The 17997-nt window shown below is 40.5% G+C and overlaps 1 protein-coding gene across 4 annotated transcripts; it reads left to right on the forward strand.

Moving 5' to 3' along the window:
- The first annotated feature begins 1245 nt into the window (after positions 1 to 1245).
- On the forward strand, positions 1246 to 17444 carry sp4.S (Sp4 transcription factor S homeolog). 4 transcript variants are annotated; one of them, XM_041567497.1, is made up of 6 exons: positions 1246 to 1747; positions 3748 to 3833; positions 4103 to 5660; positions 10597 to 10825; positions 12018 to 12217; positions 17008 to 17444. In XM_041567497.1, exons 1-6 carry the CDS (start codon positions 1699 to 1701, stop codon positions 17253 to 17255), a joined length of 2370 nt encoding a protein of 789 aa, XP_041423431.1. In that variant the 5' UTR covers positions 1246 to 1698; the 3' UTR covers positions 17256 to 17444. The 4 variants fall into 4 exon arrangements, with proteins under 4 accessions (XP_041423431.1, XP_041423432.1, XP_018124709.1 ...); XM_041567498.1 differs by having other exon boundaries at positions 1248 to 1673; XM_018269220.2 differs by having other exon boundaries at positions 1252 to 1688.
- Positions 17445 to 17997: the final 553 nt, after the last annotated feature.

Raw genomic sequence — 17997 nt, forward strand, 5'->3', positions numbered from 1 at the left:
AGGCATGTGCCAAAGGCAAAGGAGGTGCGGGGTATGTACCTCTTCCATCCACTTACCCCTAGTCCGGGCCCTCTTCTGCACTTTAAACGTTGTATGTGCCAAATGTCACGAAGTTTTCCGATTTCACTTTGTGACATTCGGCGCATGCGTAGTAGAGCCGTACCGGTAACTGTTCCTACTGCGCATTCGCCAGAAGACGCCGGTCAGAGCAGGAAGAAGACGCACGTGGGAGATGGCGACTGTGAACTCCGTGGACAGGACCTGCGCAGAGGGGTGAGTAACAAGTTAGGGGCATTTGCCCAGGGGGACAGGTAGGCCAGGGGGGAGGAGGGAGGGGGGACAACACAGGGGAGGGTTTTGCGCCCAGGGGGTTTCCTTCTCCTTTAACTGTTGTGTGGAGTGGGGCAGGATCTGGGGTGGGGCTTGGGGTGGGCAGGGATTCCAGGGGCCCCGATAATTTTGTTGTACGGGGCCTTGTGATTTCTAATGGCGGCCCTGAATGTAGTTACCCTGCACAGGAAAGCATTGTGCGTACAGTCCAGAAGCACTAACATACTTTATAGACCCTGTATAGATATGAAGACTGCCATTCAAGTGCCCACATAACTAAACAAGTTAACTATATGAGCTACTTAAATGTAAATAAAATATGTTCACGTTATGGTGTTCCTGGCCCTTTAACTACTATATGTTGGACCCAAGTGGAGTCAGATAATGACAGGAGTCACTTGAAGCAACCTGTTAAATACTCTTCCAATTGGACACATTTGATGCCTCAGCAGGTTACACGAGGAAAGGGAGTAAATAAAGGAGGGCAACTCCCTCCTTTGCCACCCCCTTGTATCTGTCCCACACCCGCTGTTGACAGCAGTCCCGCCTCACTCATCCCTCTCACAGAGAGCCATTGGCGTTTAAGTCATGCCCGCCAAACCTCTGAAAGCCGGCTAAGCAGAAGTCAGAAATTTAAACTACACTTCCCAGAATACAACGCGGCAGGTTCATTTCACGTTCTCCCCATTACTATCGTACTCGCCAGTTGCGTTATACCTAGAATTCTCCGAGTTGCATTGTGGGTGATGTAGTTTGTATTAACCAGGAGTGACACAAGCTGACTGATTTTTTTTTCCCTCTACGTTGTCTAACAGTGTAATGTCAATGGAAATCAAATAAACGCATTGATCCAATGGGAGTGTTGATATTATAAGCTTTAATTTAGATAATAGAAAAACCTAAATACAACATAGAAAACAGAACTGTCCACATACAAATGTGGGATTATTGCGTGCTTTCCGTGTTCAGGAACATATACAGTTACAATGGCAGGTAGGCTAAAGCCGCCATTAATCGCAAACTTGCAGCGCTACAGTCCTGCCAATGGGAAGCAAACAGCTACAGCGGCAGGTTGAGGGGGTAGAGAGTGTTAGGCCCCTCCTTCTTTACCCAAACAGTGGGGAGAGAAGGAGGAGCCAGGCTGCGCCATTACCGTCCAGGGGGAGGAGGCGGAAAAAGTGGGAGGGGATTGGGCCAGCGACAGAGAAAAATAATAATAAAATACAATTTTCCACCTCAGACAGGGTGAGAGAAATAATAAGTAGTATAAAATAATAAAGGTCTGCGAGAGCGCTGGGACAGGAAGGAGCGCTAAGTGGCCTGCGCCATCACCGGGACAAGAAGTAAGAGGTCGCCTGGTAAGCAGCAATGGCGAAGGGGGGTGGCGAAGAGGAGGTTCCCGGGGAGGAGGCCGCTGGTAAGGGATAGATGTTGGGATGGAGAGGGGCTGGATGGAGCCGATGTAGGGTGGGGGGGATGTAGATGTGTGTCCGCCCCGGCTTCCCGTCCCCTCTCCGGGTTTGTCAATCAGGGCCCCGGCTGCGGGGGAAGAGACCGAGGCTGCTACGCCACAACCCCCTAATCGCCGCCATTCGCAAAGGGAGACAGAGAGCCAGGCCCCCATCCCTCCTCCTCCTCCAGCAGCCTCCCCGGCCTTTTTATCCACCCCCGTCCCATCCCCTCCAGCCTCTACCCTTCCTCCTGCTTAGCACCGCCACGAATAAGTACTGCCATTAACTCACCATGAGCGGTACGTAACAACCCCCACCCCTTTGCCTTCATCCCCTCACTCCCACCCTCCTCCCATGCCCCTTCTCCATCATGCCCTGAATCCTCCTGTGGGCTGGGACTCAATCCATTGGCTTTCTCAGCATGATATGTGACTTTGACTGTTACCTGTGGAGCTCCAGCTGTTGCACAACTACAAATGTCCCTCTTGCTGCAATTCTGGGACTGCTAGTTCAGCAACAGCTGGAGGACAGCAGCTTCAACAGCTCATTTCTGTCATGGATTGTTAGAAGGTTCTGCTCATTAGCCACATTTCCCCCCATTTCTAGCTGCATGAGTCCACTACACCTGCAAGGGCCACCTGGCCACTAAAAATTATGGTTGATCCCAATGTTATTAATAGGGGTAAAAGATAAATATATAAGAAGGCCAGTATTTTCTTTCCAGAAAAGGTGGCAACAACAGCCACGCATTGTTAATACCTGATATGTACAGTTTTACGGCGATGGAGGTTGTAATATGATTATGTTTCTCTAGGATCAGCTACCTGGGATTCGACCAGCTGTTTAAGGCTAAAGGTGGCCATACACAGAGAGATACGCTCCTTTGGCAATGTCGCCAAACGAGCGGATCTCTCCCCGATATGCCAACCTTGAGGTGGGGGCCTAACGATCAGATCCTAACCATGGCTAACGGGCGGTCGGATCACAGGACCACATCAACGAATAGATGCGGCCGCGATCCGACGGGATTTTTAGTCCCGTCCGATCGATATCTGGCCGACTTTCGTAGAGATATTGATTGGGGAAGCCCGTTGGAGGTCCCCATACACGGGCCAATAAGCTGCCGAATCGGTCTGTCTGCAGCTTTTATCGGCCCGTGTATGGCCACCTTAAGACAGGTGTGCAGGTTGGTCTACCAGGTTATTACAGCTGTTTGGCTGCAGTACCAACATCCCTGCAATACGTTATGTAGATTGTAAAGGTCAGATGGAAAGGCAATTCATATTGTTTTGCAATACACATGCATAAATATATCATCATAAATGGTGCTTAGCGATGTAAATTCTGTCACATGACTGATTTACTATTACAAACTATGTACCATTGACCCATGTGTAAAGGTTCTCGGCCTGCAGCCTAGTCATGGAGTTCTTTGGTGACTTCTAATATCCTTATATTTTACCATAGGGGGTACTTGGCTCCCTATATATCAGACGTCTTCATCCTGCAGCCTTAATGCATCTACTGAAGCAGAGGTCCCCAACCTTTTTTACCCATGAGCCACATTCAAATGCAAAAAGAGTTGGGGAGCAACACAAGCATGAAAGAGTAACCGTAGGTGACAAAAAAAAACTATGATTTGCTATTTGGTAGCCCCTATGTGGACTGACAACCTACAAGAGGCTGTGTTTGGCAGGACACCTGGTTTCAGTGCAACAAAAACGTGCCTAAAAGTCTAGAATTTAAAAATAATCACCTGCTTTGAGGCCACTAAGAGCACCGTCCAAGGGGTTGGTGAGCAACATGTTGCTCGCGAGCCACTGGTTGGGGATCACTGTACTGATTGGTGTGGGATACTGGGAATTACAATCCGAAAGCTGCACAGAGAGAGCATTTGTTAGCATATTATCAGGGCCAAAAAGACAGATTTCTACTATTTATTAACACATGAATTCTTTCTTTGCAGATCAGACCGAGGAGGAAATGGCGAGTGAAGGAGGAAAAGCCAGTGAATCTGAGAATAAAAAAAAAGGCAAAGGATCTGGTTCACAGGTAGTGCTGTTAAATGTTAGTGGCAAGTAAATGCAATACTAATATTTTTTACTGAGAAGACCGCAACTTTTAATGTATTTGAAAAAAACAAAACATCTTTGTTTATGCAGTGTGCTTCCTGTGCTTTACATGTTAGCAGCCTCATATAGTGATCATAGCAGCACTTCTCAGAAAGAGACCACTTCCTGTCAAAGAGCTAATGTTAGCACTGTCAGAAATAGACACACCCCACCAGCACTAATCCCACCCACCTTTGTCTCTTTTGACAGGACTCACAGCCTTCTCCTCTGGCCTTGCTAGCAGCAACTTGCAGTAAAATAGGGACAACTGGGGAAAATCAAGGTGCGGGGCAGCAGCAGATCATTATAGATCCTAGCCAAGGTCTGGTTCAGCTTCAAAACCAACCCCAGCAGTTAGAACTGGTGACTACTCAGTTGGCTGGCAGTGCCTGGCAGATTGTTGCAGCAGCTCCTCCTGTTTCAAAAGAGAACAACATAGCTCAGCAAGGAGTTGCCATTACTGCTAGCACAGCAGCCTCGTCTACTGGTAACAGTGAACATGCATCTCCCACAAAGAGCAAACCTAGCAATGCAGCCGCTGCCCCAGGGCAGTTCCAAGTCATCCAAGTACAAACACCTGGTGGTAATGTACAATATCAGGTAATTCCTCAAATTCAGACAGTGGATGGGCAACATATACAGATTAGCCCTGGAAATGCCACTGCACTTCAAGATTTACAAGGTCAAATACAGTTTATTCCTGCTGGAAACAATCAAGCTATTATTACTGCTGGAAACAGAACGGCATCTGGAAATATAATTGCACAGAACTTAGCCAATCAGACTGTTCCAGTGCAGATTCGTCCAGGCGTTTCTATACCATTTCAGCTGCAAACTATCCCTGGTGCTCCAGCTCAAGTAGTGACAACCTTGCCCATAAACATCGGAGGAGTGACTCTTGCTCTTCCTGTGATAAACAGTATGTCTGCTGGAGGAGGTTCAGCACAGATTGTTCAACCTACTGATGGAGGAATTTCCAATGGGAATCAGCTGGTGTCCACACCCATCACAACTTCCTCTATCAGTACCATGCCAGAATCCCCCTCCTCTTCTTCTTCCTCAACCTGCACTACCACAGTGTCAACAACTTTGACTAGCAGTGATACTCTTGTCAGCTCTGCTGAAACAAGCCAATATACAAGCACATCAGCAAGTGCTGAACGTACCACAGAAGAATCCCCATCCTCTATTACAGATGGGGAAGCCCAGAGCAGCAATCAGCTCCCTTCAAATGGATTACAGACTGTGTCCGAACAGTCAAACACATTGCAGCAGGTGCAGATTGTGGGTCAGCCAGTTTTACAGCAGATCCAGATCCAGCAGCCTCAGCAACAGATCATACAAGCCATACCACAGCAGTCTTTCCAACTTCAATCAGGACAGACAATCCAGACACTTCAGCAACAGCAGCTACAAAATGTTCAGCTTCAGGCTTTAAGTCCAACTCAGCTGCTGATAAGGGCGCCAACATTAACCCCATCTGGGCAGATAAGTTGGCAGACTGTTCAGGTTCAAAATATTCAAAGTCTTCAGAATATACAAGTCCAAAACAGTGGACTACCACAACAGTTAACATTGACCCCAGTTTCTACAAGCAGTGGCACAACAATAGCACAGATTGCACCAGTTACAGTGGCTGGTACACCTATTACTCTTAATGCTGCTCACTTTACATCAGTACCTAATCTACAGACTGTAAGTTTAGCAAACCTTGGTACTGCAGGCGTTCAAATGCAAGGAGTTCCAGTAACCATTACAAGTGTTGGAGGTAAGCTCCTTTGCGTGTATTTATTGTCTCTGGCATGCACTGCATTAAAACACTTCCATCTGTGTGTTTTATGTTCTGACATTAACCAGTAAAAGGGTATATATATCAAGGGTCAAATTGAAAATTCGAAATTCAAATTTTCGAGTTTTTTATGGTCAAAACTAGGCAGTTATCCAAATTCAATTCGAGTTTTTTTTAAAAAATTTGAATTCGATTTTCGAGGTTTATCATACTCTGGGCCTTTAAGAACTCAAATTTGACTATTCACCACCTAAAACCTGCCGAATTGCTGTTTTTAAGTCAATGGGAGACGTCCAGGGATCAATTCTGAGTTGTTTGCAGCCTTCCTGACATCGAGTTTTCAGGTTGATCCTATTCACCCCAGTTTAAAAAATTGGAGTTCATGGGAGTTTATGGGAGTTTAAAAAAAGGAGTTTAAAAAAAAAACTCACATGAATTTGAAATTCAACTTTTGATAAGTGTGCCTCCAAGTGTTTAGCATTATAGTTTTACCTGGTATATTCCAGAAGTACACATAGATTTTTTTATTGACCGCTGTAGATTTTTTTACCATTATATTTTGATGGTCAAAATGCATTATACTGATCTAAATTTTAGCATTATGTTTCAATATACTCAGAGTAGCAAAGGAGAACTTTATGTATATAGGGTATACTGACACATTAACACAAGTTTCTTTTGTGGATATCCTGTGCAGTTTTCATGGTATGGATTGAAACAACCTTTTAATTTGCAAGGGCAAGTAAAGTCTAAAATAGAATAAGGCTAGAAATGCTGTATTTTGTATACTTAACATAAACATGAACTTACTGCACCACAAGCCTAATCAAACACATGATTTATGCTTTCAAAGTTGGCCACAGGGGGTCACCATCTTTGTTTAACATCTTTGCAAGACCAAGACTGTGCACATGCTCAGTGTGGTCTGGGCTGCTTAGGGATTGTCATAAATTATCAAAACAGCACAAGTCAAATAATATATGCCAGAAGCCAATACAGCAAAACTGATTAATAATCAGAATAGGCAGACTGCATTGGGTCCTGTGTTGTCATGTAATCTAATGTGGATTTTATAGTTTTTGTATTGTTTGATACAAACTTTCTCCAACTCTGCAGAACCAGTGGTTGCAGCAAAATAATTCTCCAAATAGAATCCCAGTTTATCTGTTTAAATCTGGCTCCATGATCTTTGTCCCTGCATCTGGAGTTGGAAACCATAAAGGGGATATAAAGGCAAAAATAAAATCCAATAAAAAAATTCTACACAGTCGCTGACTGCTCTACAGGGAAACAAAAATAGCTGCTTGAGTTCTGCATGGTTTGGAAGTAAGGTGGGGGCTCCCCCTGCTTTTCATAAGTATGATTGTTTCCCTGCAGAGCAGGCAGACAATTCCTACCCACAGCAGTAAATGAAGGGAAAATTTTACTGCATACAGTCCGGTTTCTTATAAAAACGCTACACGTTTTTTAATTAAAGTATATTGGAGATAGGTTTCTTTTTCATTAAAGAAAGTAAAAATGGGGTTTTATTTATTTTTTTTTGCCTTTACATGCCCTTTAAAGGAGACGGAAAGGCATAATCACTGGGGATGCCAATTTGCTATGCACCGCCCAGTGATTATAATTGCTTACATGAGATCCTGGGCTGGTGCTCCTGTTCACTGAAAACTGCTAGTGGTACTGCCATAGGAGCGCTACATTGCTATATTTTTCCTTATAATGGATCATTTCTATAGCCCTGGGTATTGCGCACTTGTGCAGTAAAGTGAAAAGCCAAATTTAGAAGCAAAAAAAAAAAAAAAAAAGTATTTTTGCTCAACAGCCATACACACCCTGCCTGGCACCATTGTTCGAACATGGCACTGCTATACAGCTGCTCTGTGCAGTTGCAAGTTATGGTATCACAATTCCCCTGTACACTTTGCTTCAGATGCAGGCATACTTTATCCCATGCTGTGATGATGTCAGATTTATGCCATGATTGGTGTGGGATTCTGCATCCTGGAGTTGCACATTTTGAAGGTTCTTCGTAGGCTCATAAATAGGCAAGCAAAACTGACAACAAATAAAAGGCGATATGGGAGTTGGGGATGACTGGGGCTGCTCTCTGTGGGAAGAGTTTCAGCACACCAATGCAGACAATTTTTAATACTAGCCTAAGAATTGTTATACTTTATGATAAAATCAGGGTGCTTAAATCTATGCCACTTTATATTATTCATCTTCCATATGTGTATCTTAATTAAGTTGTGGTATTATGTAGACAGTGATTTTCTAAGGCAATATGTAATTGGCCTTGATTTTTTTTTTTTAATCAGAATTTTCCACAATTTTTTTTATTCTACCTCTTTTATCTGTAACTTTAAAATGTTAAACGGTTGTAGGGTTGCAAACCCAACCAACAAGACAGCAGAGCAGGCTTAAGGTTAGATTTTTATTGTTACTTTATATTACTTGTATATCTATTCAGGCTCTTTCCTATACATCCTCTAGTCTGCCTTTCAGACTTAACCTGATAGAAAGCAGATCATGCCTAAGGCTATTTTTTGTTGTTAATATTTCATATACTAGATCAATGGTCCCCAACCTTTTTTACACGTGAGCCACATTCAAAAATAAAAAGAGTTGGGGAGCAACAAAGGCATGCAAAAAGTTTCTGGGGTGCCAAATAAGGGCTGCGATTGGCTATTTTGTGGCCCCTATGTGGACTGGCAGATTACAGGAGGCTCTATATAACATTACACCTGGTTTTATACAACCAGTGAGGAATTCCAAACTAGGCATCTGCTTTGAGGCTACTGGGAGCAACATCCAAGGCGTTGGAGAGCAACATGTTGCTCGCGAGCTACTGGTTGGGGATCACTGTACTAGATAATGAATCCATTGGAGACATTGTTAATGTTTAAATAATTTTTTAAAGACTTAAGATGTGGAGATCAAAATTACAGAAAGACCCCCTTTATCCAAAAAAACCTTATCTTGAGTATTCTGGATGAAAGGTCTCATATCTGTACCCTGACACAGCAGCTGTGAACTGCATCACTAGCCAGTCAGTCAGGCTGAGGGTTAAATGGTGTAGGCAGCATTTCTGGAAGCTGCTCTTCTCATTTCTCTCACTCCTCTTCAGCATTTTAAAGAAAGAATTGTGCAGAGTAGCTTCTGGAGACTCCACAGCAATGCAGAACTACTTTGTCTGTTGAAAGGTGTTAGCAGTGTAAAACAAAATAACTCCTCTAAATTGCAAAAGAGGACCTCAGTGTAACATTTTACATACATTTTTTAGGCCTTTAGATCCACTTTACCCAGTTAAATGCTTCCAAGGGAAGTTTTATAAACCAGTTTTATTAAGAATAAATTGACTAAAAGCTGAGTGTTATAGAGAGTCGTATGCAAAATAAATATGTCGCCTAGCATATGTTTTGGCCTCAAATGACACTGTAATCATTATCACAAATCAATAAAGCCCTAGCATATTCCATAGTGCTGTACAATAGGTGGGTAGGAAGCTGTGTAACTTTTCACATAGCTAAGTGCTCTTTCTTTCCACCTAAAACCACTAGTTTATTTTCACAGAAATCAACAGCTTGCTTGAGTTATCTCCAGAGGTTTCATTTGTGATATTAATCCACTGCATCATTGCTTCCCCCAAGCACTTGTGTACTTTGGAATGCACTAACATTTATTTGAAGCCACTATATCATCGTCCTCTGATGTGAGGAAGGGAAAAAGGGATTGGTCTAGTGGGCATATCATGGCAGTGCAAGTGCCTGAGGCCATATATTTTCATCACTTTAAAGCACTTTAATTTTTTTGGTGTTACTGTTCCTTTAAGCAACTGTTGCTACAAATAAGATGTTTGTTCTGTGGTTTTTTTTTTTTTTTTTAGTAGTGCCCTTTTTTATATTTTGGGGCGAGGTTCCTTAGAAGCTATCTATATTGGTATGCTAGAAATATGCATTTTATTGGGGAGTTGTCAGAGCATTTTGTCTTAGTAACTAAGAGCTTGTGGAAGAAACAATGCTTTAAACTGACTTAATTTGAGTACAATATTATAAATACCTATTTTGAATTTTTTTTCTGTCCCTCTCGTATTCATATTTCAGTGTCTCATTCAAATCACAGCCTGGTTGCTAAGGTAAACAAGACCATGACCACGATTTAGCTGCTAAAATTCCAAACTGGAGGGCTGCTCAACAAAAAGCTAAATACAGTAACTAAACAGAAAATAAAAATATCAATGTCTATGTCTATGTTAAAGCTGAACAACCCCTTTAAATATATCCACTTTTTTAACAGGGGAAGAAGTTTCAGAAAGCAAAATACATATATAAATTTTATATTTTTGGGTCTTAAGTAGCTACATTCTTTGGTTACCTTATGAGTGTGAAAATCTGTTTTCTCAGGGGTGATCCTAAGGAAAGACATTTTCCTGGGCAAAGTATTAGTCCCCCTAGTAAATGCAGTAAAAGAGTTAATCTGCATATGATTTAAATATAAATATGTTTTATATTGTGTACATTATCAAATATTATATAATGGCTAAATATATGCAAATATTATTTTCTGCATGTAACATACATAGTAAGTTAGGTTGAAAAGAAACACTTCCATCAAGTTCAACTTTTTAAGTCTATATATATATATATATATATATATATATATATATATATATATATATATATATATATATATATATATATCCTGCCTAACTATTTCTAATTATATATAGTGTGTCTGTTTATAAAATAAATATATCCAAATTAATTTTTATTTACATTTAGATACAATAAGCTTTATACAAGCATTTGAAAGTTTATTTAAATTGTTTCTTCCGATAATATTCTTGCTTTCCTTTTAAATGTTACAGATGCAAACAAATTCAGTTTGGACATGTACTTTTTTTAATCGTTTGCAGGGCAGCAACAAGGAACTGAAGGAGTAAAAGTGCAACAAGCTACTATAGCTCCCTTAACTGTAGCAGTGGGGGGCATTGCAAATGCAACGATTGGCGCAGTCAGTCCAGACCAGTTAACACAAGTGCAACTTCAGCAATCCCAAGCATCTTCAGATCAAGAAGTGCAGACTGGAAAGCGATTAAGAAGAGTCGCATGTTCTTGTCCTAATTGTAGAGAAGGAGAAGGGAGGTATGTATTGAAATTCTGTTCTCCAGTAAATTCTATATGCCTTGTATTATGCTAAGAATGTTTGTCTTCTGGGTTCATACAGGCCCGAATTTGTGGCGAGGCCACAAAGGCCCGGGCTTGGGCGGCACGATTTTAGGGGCTGCATGCCGCCCAGCCGCAATCCAAGGGAGCACTGGAGATGCGTACTCCTGTACGCATCATCCCCAGAGATCAGACGCGGGGGCTGTGCAATCGTGGGTGCCGGCAATAGGACCCAGTGGCCCCGGGGCGCCACACCCAAAAGTATGGTTGCACCTTGAGTTTTCAGTATGTAGTTTTGCTAACAAAAAATAAAATAAAACCAAAAAATATATACTTTTGAGATATTTATACATGTGATTTTTTTTTTTTTGCTAGTACCTGAAACTTGCTCTTTAATTAATATATTTTTTTCTGTCCATCTTTTGTTTCGTGTTTTTTTTTTTTTATTTAGATTTTTTTTTACAGATAACTTCAGTAAATGTAGTGAAAGATTTTAATTTGCCATTAAAACCTTGTGGATTAAGAATAGATTCATTTTTAGGATCCTGGTGGTCACCTAGCACTTCAATCACCTATGCTCCAGCACTTTGGATTGCAGTTTTACAAAGAGTGAGGCCCATGGGAAAAAAATGACCTAAATTAATCGTGCTAAAATATTCTATTTGTGTCCTGCAAGAGTGCTAAACACAATTTTACAAATTATTGAATTCCTGTGGTACAGACTTAAAGCACCAGAATGCTTCCACAGGCTGGAATGTCCAAAGAATTTAGCAGTTAAAGTAAGGAGATACTTGTATAATAGTTATCCAATCATAAATGGTAACTTTTGCCCAGCAGTTACGTGATGAGCTCCTTTACAGTTTTGACACATGGAGAATTTAAATAAATGCCTTTTCATTGTATAATAAAATAATTGGTGTACCTTACTTCATCAAAGGGGTGAAATTAGAGGGGTGACACTTGGGGCCAAGTTAAATACCCAAACAACAGACATGCCTGCAGGCTCATGAACAATATGATACTCTTCCATGCTTGTTTCTTGTGTTCATGCTGCATAGAAGAGCTTTAGTGGCAGTCAGAATTGGTGAAGAATTGGTACTTTCTGTTAAACAAATGTGCTTGTATGTGTCTATGGTATTTTATTAACAATCACTATATATTTTTTATTTAGAGGGAACAGTGAACCTGGTAAAAAGAAGCAACACATCTGTCATATTGAGGGTTGTGGCAAGGTCTATGGGAAGACCTCTCATCTCCGAGCTCATCTTCGTTGGCACACTGGGGAAAGACCTTTTGTTTGCAACTGGATATTCTGTGGCAAAAGGTTTACAAGAAGTGATGAGTTACAAAGGCACAGAAGGACTCACACAGGTAAGTGCCTTTTTGCTTAAATTCAGATTTCTTTTACCATGCACGGATGCTGCTACTTAGAGCTAGACAGACAAACAGCATAATGACATTTTCACTTCAGAGAATCATCCAGATTCAGCTGTTCTTTGTGGCAATTTCATTAGTTACTCTGCCAACTGCAGGAACCAGAAATTAATAGATAATAAAAGAGCAAATCACCTAATACCACCCACCACATAGATTCTGATGTTTTAAGGTCTGGCCATTAACTCTTAGGCTATAACTCCAATTACCCTAGATACAGTATATCATATTGGGATGGATTGTAGCAAGATGTGTTGTAAATGATGTATATATGTAGATGCTGGGAAGAGCACAACAGCTGCTACTGGACTGAAGATTAGTTTTATCTTCATGCATTTAGTATTATCTGTAATAGCATATGACAATTTACAGTACAACATTTTTAAAGCATGTGAACATGCATTATATTTTCATACAGTTCTGTTATTTCTAAGGCTATGCTGAAGCCTTTGGTACCTGCCATACACTTGTGTACATAATGTATATTTTTATTGTTTGTGATTTTTGAGTTATTTAGCTTTCTGTTCATCAGCTCATTTCAGCAATCTGGTTGCTATATATACATACAGCTGTTCTGAAATTAAATCTTTTCCAAATAAAACTTTGCAAAGTCTCACACATTTAGGGGGTTATTTATCAGACTCCAAAATGTTCTCACTATTTTCTAAAAACGACTCCGAGCAAATCCGCACTGACTATTTCTCCTTATTTATCAATACCTTTTCACAAAAAATTCTTGTGCGGGAAAAGACTCGATCAAATCATGAAAAAATCCAAATCTTACAAAAAAAAAACACGTTTTTCTTGACCCGCACATCACAACAGCTCTGATCCAAGAGCTTATTGAACTGTTTAGTTGATACAATTAATTGATACATTTCTCAGCAGTATCTGTGGAATATTAGCAACTATTGTATCAATTCTAACAGCTGCCTTTAATGAAACTCAGGGATTTAGCTTAGCAGGGACAAAGGTAACAAATGTATCAACTAAATGTATCAATTTAGAACAGTTAAAGAGTCGGCGACCCCCTCCCAGAGCTGCTTTATAAGGTGAAAAATGAAACTTTAAACTTCAATATTAGAAAAGGTCACAAAAAGACACTAGAAGGTAATTGGAAATTTTGGTGTAAAATTAGGGAAAACAGGATATAAAATCAAGGAAAAGCAATGCATTTTTTCAGACTGAGGGGACAGTTCCTGCTTATTGTGCTTAGCACAGGGGAATACCTATGCTGCCATAGTTTTATGGGATCTCTTTGTACAGGCTATGAGCAAACTTAGGGGCTGTTTCTGCAGAAATTAGACCATGCCCAGTTTGAATATATAGATAGCTAAGCATCTAGATTAGCTCTTTCTAAAGTATCTCAGTGTTCTGAAAAAAAGTCACTGATGCAATTTCATTTATAATGAAACATTTATAAAACACTTAGCAGAATTAATGCAGTGGCAATTCAATGTAAACTACCCCCAGAATTCATAGCAGGGTGGCAAAGTGTCCTTTCTATGTATAAATACCCACAGGACAAGTAGCAAGATGGCATGGTGGCAATTCCATGTATAAATACCCCCAGAATTCATAACAAGATGGCACGGTGGCAATTCCATGTATAAATACCCCCAGAACTTATATCAAGATGGCACATGGCAATTCCATGTATAAATACCCCCAGAATTCATAACAAGATGGCACGGTGGCAATTCCATGTATAAATACCCCCAGAACTTATATCAAGATGGCACATGGCAATTCCATGTATAAATACCCCCAGAATTCATAACAAGATGGCACGGTGGCAATTCCATGTATAAATACCCCCAGAACTTATATCAAGATGGCAATTCCATGTATAAATACCCCCAGAACCATAGTAAACCAATGTACAAGCAGTGCAGGGTGGGTCAGAGATACTTGCTGTTCTGCTGCCTAATTCCTACTGCCTTCCTTGCAGCTACTCTTTTACTGCTGTCCCAGTGTCCTGCTCGGGCATCTGCTATGTGTAAGTGCCTCCAGGTGATATTACAAAGCTGCCAGAGAGGGGAGCAGGGCAGGGCCCACCAAAACCAGACAGATGCTGAAAAGACCAGTTGCGGAGCGCGCCAGCGGTGACGTCACACGCAGTGCGCCGGCAGTGACGTCACACGCAGCGCGCTGTGGAGAACCCGGCAATGATGCGATCTCCCTCCGATCTAATTTGAATCTGCTCTTGGGTTGCGGGCCCCATCGGGGGTGCAGGGGCACGGCCTTGGTGCCGCTGCACCCCCGGTAGTTCCGCCACTGGTCTTGTGGCAGACAATGCTCAGTCACTGGTCTTTGTTCACAGAAGGCGAATCGGCAGCGGAGAAAATTCATATGCACTTTTTTTATTGGAGTCCGCACATGCCAGCTGCTTTGGTATATATGCAAACAGAGTATCAAACTGTTCGGTAAACCCTTGGCGTCAATATTTAGGGTGTTTTACAATTGTAAATAAGAAATAAAGAGATAAATGCGGCCAATTGCAATATTTTTAGGCAATTTTCAGAAATTTCATAAAAACCGGTGCCTTTAGCGTAGCTTTGCAGTATGGTAGCTTGAAGTAGAAAGAAATAATTACCTATTTTGGATTCGTCAAAAATATATGGTTTTGGGGGGTCTTTGTGCTGTTAGGAGGGTTTTGTTGCAGACAATGCGCAGTCACAGGTCCTTGTTTACAGAATGCGAAACGGCAGCGGAGAAAATTCATATGCACTATTTTTATTTGAGGTCCGCACATGCCATCTGCTTTGGTTTATCTATGCATATTGGGCATCAAACTGTTCAGTCAACCCTTGGCATCAATATCTAGGGTGTTTTCCAATTGTATGTAAGAAATTGCATGAGATAAATTCGCCATTCTGCCTTTATCTGCAAATTTAGCAAAGGTTTGCGGATTGGTGCTTTGGAGTAGAAAGACATGCATACCTAATTCGGATTTGGGGGAATGTGTACTTTCCAAAAATGTATGGTTTTCTGTGGTGAACTTACTGTTTTCTACTTTTGCTCCCCCTAATTTATGTAAATGTGTTGATTTTTGAGTACCCGAAATGACAGACCATATGGGGGGTCTTCGTTTTGGGGCCCCCTACATGCCACGTGCTTGGGTACACCTATACATATTGGGCATAAAAATGTTCAGAGGACCCAAGGCTTTCATATTTGGGGTGATTTATTGTTACACCTAATAAAATGTGGGAAATACAATGCTGCAGGGTGGAAGTTTTGAGGTGATTTTTGGAAGTGTCATCAAAATTGCCAAATTTAGTAAAGGTTTGCGGCTTGGTGCTTTGGATTACAAAGACATGCATACCCAATTTGTATTCAGGGGAATGTGTACTTTCTGAAAATGTATGGTTTTCTGGGGTGAACGTACTGTTTTCTACCTTTGCTCCCCCAAATCTATGTAAATGTTGTTTTTGCAGTACCTGAAATGACAAACCATATTGGGGGGTCTTCATTTTGGGGCCCCTATATGCCATGTGCTTAGGTACACCTATACATATTGGGCATAAAAATGTTCAGAGGACCCCAAGCTTTCATATTTGTTGTGATTTATCATTATACCTTATAAAATGTAGGAAATACGATGCTGCAGGGTGGAAGTTTTGAGGTGATTTTTGGAAGTGTCACCAAAATTGCCGAAACTATGAACGGTTTGCGGCTTAGTGCTTTGGAGTAGAAAGACATGCATACCCAATTTGGATTCGGGGGAATGTGTACTTTCCAATAATATGTGGTGTTCTGTGGTGAACGTACTTTTTTCTACCTTTACCCCCCCCCCCCACACACACACACACACACAGTGTGTCATATAGATGCAGATATTCGAGAGCACCAAAGAGAAAAATCTTATGCTAGATCAAACAATGGCCCAATTACATGTTTTTATAAAGTATTTCAGGGGTAAAAGAAATACCAAATTGATAGTTCTGGGCACTTTGCTATGATTAGCCAGGTTGGTGATCAAGAGCCCACAATCAGGGGATCATTTAAAACAATATTCTGCATGTTTTTACATGTAGTAGGCAGATTATTTGTCATACCGCGTATTCAAAGGGACAGATTTTATTACAACAATTATGCATTTAAAAAACTTATAATAAATCAGTAAGCAGACCTTAAAAAATGATACATATATCATGCAGATCTTGCCATCCAGCAAAAATCAAGAGACTTTCCTCTAGATGTTACAGGAATCATATTTAACTCCAGCAAAAAAAAGACCTCAAATGGGCTTACTTCTCTTTAATTCAAGTTTAAGATGCCAGACCTCTAAAGGTAATTTGCTACACTGCCTCTAAATTTGCATCATATTTAAAGAGATCTAGGGAAAAGTACAGAATATTGGGGTCACATGACAGGGAAATGAATGCAAGTTACTGTTAGCAATAAATAACACTTACACAATTGATTTAGCAAACCTGAAAGTGATTGCTGAAAGATAACAGCAGCATCAAAGCTATTACACTAGTAGAAAGAACCACTACCTATTCCGTTTTGACTGGTTTAAATATTTATTTCATTATTGAATGTCACAAATCAGCTTTACGGTTTCTAATAATATATAAGTGTTTTGCCTTCTATTGCTCTGAATTTCAAGGTGGAAACCACCAACTTCTGTATTCTTTTATATGGAAAATCTGTACTGAAGCATTTCATTGCTAGATATGATAATATACAAAAAAATATATAATTCTCAAATTTTGCAGGTGAGAAAAGATTTGAATGCCCTGAATGCTCAAAGAGATTTATGAGGAGTGACCACCTTTCAAAACATGTAAAAACCCATCAGAATAAGAAGGGAGGTGGGACCGCACTGGCAATTGTCACTTCTGGAGATCTGGACTCCTCGGTCACTGGTGTTCTAGGTTCACCAAGAATCGTAACTGTTGCAGCTATATCCCAAGATTCAAATCCAGCAACTCCAAATGTTTCAACGAACATTGACGAATTCTGAAAGATTCCAACAGAGACTGAGTCTGCTGTAAGATGTTCTTCTGAGTGGATTCCTAGGTAGAAATCATGTTCCAACCTTTTTTTTGTTTTTTTGTATTCCAAAATCAGGTTAACATGAAGATTTAAAAAGCTGTGAATTATATACCCCATTCCCGGTCATGGGCAATATACATAAAATGTATACAATGAACATGTATCTCCCACTAAGCATTTCTTGATTTTCTGATCATCCTGAAGACAAAAAATACAATTCAGACAGTCCATGTCGAATCAAATCATACAAATGACAAAGTTCTTCTTTGTAGAAAGGCATATTATATAGTTTGTAGAAAGCAATCTACAGATGTCTTGACAAATAACTTTTATATAGAGACGTGTTATTTTAATTTAACATTTGGATAGTATAAGGAAATTATTTGTAAAGATTAAGGGGGTTATTTATCAAAATCCGAATTTACTTAATTATTTTCTGAAATATAATCCAACCAAATCGGCACGGGTTATTTCCCCTTATTTATCAATACATTTTTCTGAAAAATTACAGTTGGGGGAAAAAACCCGTGAAAATCGTATAAAAATACGAATCGTATGAATCTTTTGCACTTTCTGCTCCAAAAAATCAGATTTTTTCAGATTTTTGCCCGATAACCACGAAATCTTCAGATTTTTGCACGAAACCTAGCGCAGATCAGGATATCTTCGGGACTTCTCCCATTGACTTATATACAACCTCGGCAGGTCTG

Source organism: Xenopus laevis, chromosome 6S, assembly GCF_017654675.1.
Source record: "Xenopus laevis strain J_2021 chromosome 6S, Xenopus_laevis_v10.1, whole genome shotgun sequence".
NCBI lineage: Eukaryota > Metazoa > Chordata > Amphibia > Anura > Pipidae > Xenopus > Xenopus laevis.